Source organism: Vidua chalybeata, chromosome 6 (genome assembly GCF_026979565.1).
Source record: "Vidua chalybeata isolate OUT-0048 chromosome 6, bVidCha1 merged haplotype, whole genome shotgun sequence".
In the NCBI taxonomy this organism is placed as follows: domain Eukaryota; kingdom Metazoa; phylum Chordata; class Aves; order Passeriformes; family Viduidae; genus Vidua; species Vidua chalybeata.
In genome coordinates, this window is record NC_071535.1 from 7020050 (window position 1) to 7028668 (window position 8619).

General features: G+C 42.3%; 1 protein-coding gene across 1 annotated transcript in view; it reads left to right on the plus strand.

Moving 5' to 3' along the window:
- The window catches only part of SYNE2 (spectrin repeat containing nuclear envelope protein 2), a 158702-nt gene extending 156391 nt beyond the window's left edge, over positions 1-2311 (plus strand). Inside the window, exons 115-117 of the mRNA XM_053945765.1 lie at positions 260-349; positions 566-612; positions 1211-2311. Coding sequence (XP_053801740.1) covers positions 260-349; positions 566-612; positions 1211-1436 — 363 coding nt within the window. The 3' untranslated portion in view covers positions 1437-2311. The remainder of the gene's footprint in view (positions 1-259; positions 350-565; positions 613-1210) is intronic.
- The last annotated feature ends 6308 nt before the right edge of the window (positions 2312-8619 follow it).

The window sequence follows — 8619 nt, forward strand, 5'->3', positions numbered from 1 at the left end:
TCATAACAGTGAACCCACTGCTTATCCTGAGGCCTGTCAGAGATATTTCCAAGTTAATTCCTCTATGCACCCATTCCATTGTAATTCCTTTAGGCTGGGCACTGTAAAACATTTCTTTATTCTGGGGAACTGGTTATGCTCATGTGAAGGGGCAGTGGGCTGTGCACCTACAGAGGGCAGTGAAAGGTGGTTCTTTGCACTTCATTTATTGTCAGTTTTGAATGTGCATTTTAAAGAGGAAGGTGGTGTTATCTTTCAGGATACCAAAACATTCCTGCTAAGTCCAGATGACTTGGACTCAGGAGTCTGTAATCCAGAAGAAGAAAAATCCAGCCCTGCTGTGAAGAAGGCAAGTATTTTTTTTTTTCTATTATTTTGCTATCAGCATATAGTGTATTTTGACATGTTTAGAGTGGAAGTTCCTCAAGTATAATCATTTTACCTTTTAGGTCCATGTACCTTACTACAGCATTCACAGTCAGACTTTAAAGTCTACAGCTGTCTTGTCAGAGAAATTCCTTGTATTTTATGAAACCTGGATACTAAAAGCTATTTCTCTCAACAGATGGCTCTCAGGAGAACTGCTGATGGCAGGAATGGCAGCAGCATAAGGTAATATTTTATATATGCCTGATCTCATGATAAACAGTGAATATGGCAGAGATGAGCTGTGTGCCAGCAGAAACATGGGCAGCTGTTCCTTGTAGGTGGACACATGGGTGGAGATGATTTCTGCCTACCTGTAGAGTCCCCTCTACCTACCAGCTCTGGGCTGCTCCTTAGGGAATGGTTTCCTTTTAGCACTCCTGCTCCAGGACCTCTGCAGTGATGTTGCAACCCTGGCTTGAGAAGATATTTTTTTCTGCCAAGTAGGGGATATTTTAGGTTTAAATCCTCCTTTAATTCCACCAGCATGCCTGGAAAAAGAAACCTGCCCCTGAGAGCCACTTGGTACAAACAGACTGTGAAGGACAAAGGGAGAACTTAACCCCCAGTCCACTGGGGCCTGTTCAAAGGGTAGATCTCAGTATCCAGGGCAGAGAAGAGCTTCATCAGTGTAAATGATGTCTTTCCTTTGTGCTTCAACAGCTATTTGGAATGGTCTCTTTGCCTTCTGGGAAAAGTTAAGTTTGCATCTGAAAATAGGGTAAAAACAACTTGTTTAACTCAAACCCTGAAGTGCCTGTTGTTCTTCGTTTCTCCTTTTCAGGAGTGAAAGCCATTCACAAGCTGTGCAGGCAAACCCTCGGTCTCCCTCTTTCTTCTACCGAGTGTTACGAGCAGCTTTACCTCTCCAGTTGTTCTTCCTGCTGCTTTTGCTCCTGGCTTGCATGATCCCCTCCTCTGAGGAAGACTACAGCTGCACCCAGGCCAACAACTTCGCCCGCTCCTTCTACCCCATGCTGCGCTACACCAACGGGCCCCCCCCGACCTAGGACACTCTGCACTCACACCAAAAACACTCTTGGGTGGTGCTTCTTTCTCCCATGCTGCTCTAGCATCAATCAAGCAGCGAGTTTCACATCTCAAAATGTATATCTTGACAGAATTTCAGCATTTTTGTACGGGAAACAAAACTTTTTCTATAGATTTTTTTTTTTTTTTTAAACTGTAAGCAACACACTTTATACTTTGATGCAATAGATACACTATTTTATAGGAGCAATGCTCTTAAGCTTGCAAGGGGTTTGGATACAGAGTTCTTAGATGCAGAAATGACATCACAGTAATCTTAAACATAGCAGTCTGTCTTGGGTGAGCACGACAAACAAGCAGGTGAAGAGGGACTTAATATGATTTCTGCACACACACTTCACGTTACTTGTATCTTTTGGTACTGTAGTCACTTGGTGGAAACAAAAAAAATGCATATTTTTGAATCTTTGTTGTTGTATTTTATTCATCTAACACGTTCAATATCATGATGCACATTTGTTTTGTTTGACATAAAGTGTTCTAGTAGTTAGGACTGCTGTGTTGTCTTTTTATACCACCTTTGAAATAAGGAATTGCTGCATTGCATGGAAATGGTTTATAATGCACATATTTTCTAGATGAACATGATTATGTAGACTATCCCTGATGTATACAAATAGTGCAATGACTTTTTTAATGAAAGTTTTTTTTTCAGTTTTTAACCTGCTGAATAGTGTACAGTATCTTGGGAGACAATTGTGCATTTTTATAAGCTTTGTTTTTAAAATGAAACTGGCGTGTGGGCAGTGGCTGGAGAAACACTGTGTATAGTCAGCATTGCCATTGCTCCACTGTTGTACAGTTTGAGTACTGTCATTAAAATTTTGCCAATGTCTGCAGGACTGTGGGTGTGTCTAGTGGTGGGGGACCAGCTTCATGTTCCAGCAGTGCTGCCCCTTCCACTCCTGGAAGAGTCAGTTTCTTTGCCTGCTAAAGGAGTGGTGCTGGAAGAAGCACAACCACTCCCTTGCGTGTTGAGAGCAAGAGATCACAAATCCAGCAGTGGGACCTCTGTTCCATGGCACAGATCCTTTCCTTTGCAACTGCTTTCCTGGAGGAGGAACATGAAGTTGAACCAATTCATGCTTATTACTAGTTTGAAATGCTGAACTATTTCCCACTCTGGAACTTACTTTGTATGTAGTGCTGGAGTGCTCCCAGTGGGAGTGCTGGAGTGAGGAAATGCATGTAAGGGAGAGCTCAGTGCAGCAGTAAGGGCTTTGGTCAAATGCTTTTTGTGTGTGGCAGTGAATTAGCCACTTTCTGCAGTGCTTACCCATAGAAAATAAGGTCTCTGATTAGCCTGTGAGAGTTCTCCCACCCCTTCTGCACTTGTCACCACTGGTGGTTGCTGATTCCCCATCTTCTGGCAGGGGGGCTTTATGAAGCAAACTGCTTTGTTCTGATGTTCAGAGAACAGCTTTTTCCCAGCCATGGTGGCAAACCCACTGTGGTTTATTTCCAGGACATTAAATTAAACTCATAAGCTGTGTTGAGGTGCCAGACTTGTGCTCCAGCACCAACAGCTCTCACGCTGGGGCTGTATCCAGAGATGGATCCCCCTCACCCCTCGCTGCACACAGCCACACACACTATCCTCTCTCCCTCTGCAATCATTATTTGATCTTGTCAAAGCAATTACTTTAAGATGGAGCTCATTTAAGTTTCTTCCTCTGTAGAAGTGAGGCAACTCTAACCATTATTTCATTGCCAGGTTGTCACAAATGTCCATGCAGACCTTTGTGCCAAGAAGTAATAGGCAGTTGCTGATGTGATAGTTCTTCTTCCATTAAAGAACCTGTGCAGGGGAAAAAATTGAACAATGTTAAAAGGTCTAAGGAAAATTTCATAGCCTACAATTTCCTTTCATTATGAACAGTTATATCAAATTGTTGAGCTGATGTAATATATAAAAAGAGGAGTTTTCAAGAGATTATCTCAAAATGTCACTAAAAAACAATGTCTGGGAAATAGCTTAAATCTTTTTTCTTCCACACCTATTTTAAATAGTTTTATTTCCAAGTGATTATAATCACTGCACTATAGGCTGACACTGAAGTCTGCTTTAAACAAGTCATTTTATATCCCCAACAATTTCTTTGTGTCATTATCTCTCTCAGGACTGAGTTGTTAGTGTTCAGGGAAGGATAAAAAAATATTTTAAAGAGAGGGCAGATGCAGTAGTGAGAGCAACCCATTATGGTTGTGCACATGCATTGGGAAGTCAAACCAAGCCAAAACTAATTTTGAATTGAAGTCTTATTTTTTGGCCGTGAGATGAGGCCTTGGTCTGTTTTCAGCTGTACTCAGCCCCCTCCAGTACAGTCAGCAGCAATGAGAAGGCTCCAGGGAGACTTTGGAGCAACTCCTGGTACCTAAAGGGGCCCTACTAGAGAGCTGCAGGTGGGCTTCCTACAAGGGGATGTAGTGGTAGGACAAAGGGTGATGGCTCTAAACAGACAAAGGACAGCTTTAGATTAGGTGTTGGGAAGAAATTTGGTGCTGCAAGGGTGGTGAGGTGCTGGGATAAGTTGTGCAAAGAAGCTGGAAGTGTTCAAGGCCAGGTTGGATGGGGCTTGGAGCAGCCTGGAATGGTGGAAGGTGTCCCTCAGTCACTGAGCACACACATTACTTGCTCAGTGCAGGCTGAGCTCAGCTGCAGGAGAGAAATGAACAAAAAGCCATATATTTACATTTCATGATGCCTGTTTAGTCCGCTGCACCAATCCCTAACTAAATGAAACACAGCAGCAGACAAATACCATCAGTTCACAGAACTACAGACAGCTCCCTGGAAAGGGAGGGGCTGGCCTGCTGTGGGGTTGTTTTCACATTACCATAACATGCATCAAGTGCTTTAAAAGGCACCACTTCCAGTCGGGATCCCGTTTCCATTACAAACTCACAGAGAATGCAATGTTGAAACTAAAATGACAGGACTCAGAACAGAACCTTTTGTGGAAAATGGGTACAGGAGATGTGCAGTAAGCACTGGTAATGCCTATGCCAGCTCCTGTGTGACACTCTGATGAGTGAAGAAGGTTTTGTCTGTTGAGGCAGTAGTAGCAGATGCTGGCATTTTTATAGCAAAGCAGTCTCATTTTTTTTTGTGCACTTAAATGGAAATTGCTAACACTCAGCAATGCATGAAGAGTGTAGGTGACTCTTAAATGTAAAGATGGAGTTAAATATTACACAGATCATAAATAAAACAAAGCCTTAGCTATGAAAGTGCCATTTAATGCACCACACTTCACTTTAGTGGTAAAATACTGTGAAAATTTAATGTAAATAATACTTATGTTCCACATTGTAGCAATCCACTTGCTTTTCATGCTCCCATTTGCAACAGTCTCTTTAGAATTGGTGTGGGCACTGGATCAGCACAACATCTTACCTGCTTTGCTGACCCATTACCTCACAGCACCTAAGTAATGTCAAAGCATTTTTTCTGAGATGGATGGTGATGATAGCAAAGGTTTTTCCATGGCTTCTAGGGCTGTCTGTAGGGAAGTGTGAAGAGATGGCCTGGGGTAAACTTAGAGGAAACTGAGAAGTTATGTTTGCATCCCAACAGTACAGAAATGAGAGGGTAAAATGGAGTTGGCATGTTCAAAACTATTCCACAGTAAGTCCCCACACCCACAATCTGCAGCCAGAACCTCCTAAGGGGGGTGGGATGGAGGGTGGGGAAGATGGTCCCTTCCCACAACCCAAACCATTCCATGCTTCTGTGATAAAAGTCCAAACAAGACAAAAATTCCTCCCTCAGAAGAGGAAGATCACTGGTGACAGCTCGAATAGGATCAACAGGCAACTTTCTGGGCTTCACTGCATTTTTAGGCTCTGCTAAACCACTGTAATGATGCAAATACAACAAATGTCTTTCATATCCCCAGCTCATCAAGAGTAAAAATAAAAATTCCAGCACTTAAAACACTTAAAAGGATGCTCTCCTTTCACCGTGATGATCCCTGTATAGAGCTATCATTTAGTCAGCAAGGAATTAACATAATATGATTATGGAAATATGCATATTTATTTAAAAAAAATCTTCAAGTGTTTAGTTTGCTAACCTGTCTTAGTTCACTATTTTACAGGAGCACTTACCCTCTCGGGCACTATCTCAAGGGAGAATGTTTCAACACATCTATATCTCTTTCCCCCACACTCTCCTCTCTGACTGGAAACATTACAGCACTAAAAATGGTAATTTGAAGGAAGACAGAGGTGTGGAAAAGGTCTCATATTCCCGGAGACAAAGCATTTCACCTGTCTGAAACCACATTTCTTTGACTAAAAGAAGAAAAACAACTGAGATTATTTTACCATCTGGTTCCAGTTCCAGACTTGAGAGAGGAAGCTCAGCATGTTTTCCTTATGTGTGCTGTTAAAAAGTCTGGCCTTCCTTCCTTTTTTCTTTCCTATTTTCTTTTAGACTCATGACAATTGTCCCTCTTGCCCGAGCCAGGTTTGCTCACCTCTGTGAACATCCCAGAAGTGCAGCACGATTTCTCCAAGCAGCAGCAGCACCCCTGCCAGGTCCCAGCACAAGGTGAGTCAGAGCCAAGCAGTGAAGGAAAGCAATCAAACAGCCCCTCCTCAGAGCCCCTGCAGGTCCTGAGGACTCCACTCATGCACACTGAGACTGGAACAGCCCCAGTACCCCAGTGGAAGCACAGTGGGACAGCTCTGCTCAAGGCTGGCAGGGACAGGGATGTCCACACCAGGAATGCAGCATCTGAGGCAGTCTGGAGGATCCAGACCCGAGACAAACCCAACATCTCCCTCAAGAGAGCCAGACACCCTTGTTCAGACACCCACACGCCTCCCTGTGCTGCTGGAGATGAGCATCTTCTCCTCATCCCAGTATGAGCACAGCTTCATTAACCCAGACTCCACAGCTGTTGACTTTCACTCATTTTAAAACACCGTTAGTAACTTTTAATAAAATTATGTTCAACAAGACAAAAAGTAGGTTAAAATCACATCATTTTCCTATTTGCACCGTACTAATAGCAACGTATATGAACACCACCACATAGCACAAAACTGCAGCATATCCCTTTTACAGAGTCAATCCACAGCAAATTTCCATCTAGAAGGTAATTTCATGATTTATACACAGTCTTTCCCATTTTCTCTTCAAAAGGTTTCTTCCAAGATTGTACACAAATTTAGCACTTTTAAAGCAAAACAAACAAATCACTTAAACATTTCTTTGAAAAACTGTATTAAACCAAAAGATTACACAGGATAAGGAAAATCAGAGAAAGAGCAACACAACAGGCAATGAGGCCAGAACACAGTAAAGCCCAAGAAATACTGAGACAGATTTGTTTCACAGCAAAACAGCTCTCAAAATGAAAATACCAGTAAGTTCCAGACTGTACTCGCATTTTTTTTCTTTTTTTCATTGTAAATATGACATAGCTTTAGAAGGACACTGCTATATTACAGTTTCTTAAAAACAATAAAAAGGCAGAGAGTAAAAATTTAGATCAGCAGCAGCATCTGGTATAGTTAGTACAAGATTAAAACAGACAATAGATGTGTAACTCACTGAAAACCTCCTATAAAAAATACTGTCCTTGGCTTTAAAAACCACCAAGATTAATGGTTTGACTAATATTCAAAATATGCAAATGGCAATACTAATCAAAGTCCCTAATGCAAAAGACTTAGGGACTCAAGATAAACTTTTGGTGTGATCCCAGTTTATTTCAGTGTAATGCCCAGAACATGCATGTGCTGTATTTAAATGTTTCCATGTAGAGAGACAGTTACCAGAATGAATGATGCCACCCTGCTGATCTCTGAGGTCATCAGCCAGGCCATTTAATCAGGTTTTTTTTTTTTTTTTTTTTTTTTTTTTTACTCAGTGCAGCTTAAACACATGCAGAAATCAGCACAAAAAGGAAGTTTAAACCACTACATCTTCAGTGTAATTCAAACAAGTCATCACACTTGCAAAGCAAAGTAGTGCTTTACATTATCCCCATCTTTTCATTATCTTTATGTTTACCATTATCCCCATCCTCGCTCTTTGAGGGCTCCTATAAAGATATGAAGACCACAGCACAAGGTGCCATGCACGCTGAGAACAAGCAAGCAGCAAACCTCAGGGCAGCAGACAAAAACAGATCCCCATCCATGTTCCCATCCAGTGCCTCACCCCCTGCAAGAGGTTTTGGGTGGGCAGGACGTAATTCCACACACCAGTCAAAGGGGTGGGAAGATTTTGTTTTTCTAGCTGGTTTCACAAGGCCTGATCAGCAGATCATATACAAATACAAACAGTTAATATTCACAGAGCAACTTCTTGTAGCTAATTATTAGAATAGATTTAACATCATTAATAAATATATAAAACAACATGATAATCTCACAGACAAAACACATTTCAAAGGTCAGCATTGACTGAGATACTCAGACGATTTGGTCGTTGCTTAAAGCACTGAAGAATTATAAAGCAGGTAATAATGTGAGTGTTAAGAACAGGCCCACAAAATACAAACTTAAGATCAATTTAAACTTTCTGCAAAGGCTCTGAACTGACCCTAGAAGCTATTTCAAATGACCTTCAAATGAAGGCTCTTGCACCATTGCATATTTGAGAATAAGCTCCTTTAGGCTGTCTGTATCTAGAGCAGCTGCAGAGCAGGCATTCCCCAGGGACCAGCACACAGAGGTAAACATCTGTCCCAAATGATGCTGTTCTACATTTCACACCATCCCGTGCTGAAAGAGGACATTGTTCAGTCAGTTCTTAAAAGTCTTGTTCTGGGAGACTGAGCCCAGCGTGCTCTCTCCAAGCTTCTCAAACCTGTCCCTTTACCTCTCCCTCTCAGTTCTGCCTCTGAGAAGGAGAGGCAGCAATCCCCTGTCCCACAGTGCTGTTCTGAGGCTTGATTTCATAAGGTGCTTTTGCAGAGTCTCAGAAAAGGCACGACAGCAGTGCAGCTGTTGCAATGTCAGAACACAGACAGAGGTGAGCGCCCCGCGGCCTCTCCCGAGACACCGATGTGCAAATCCAGAAGGGATGAGAACTCACACTAGGTCACACTGCTGCAGCCCCATCACAGCAGCTCTGTTTTCCCCCACAGCTCTGGAAAAGCCTCACATTTCCAGGTCTCGACACAA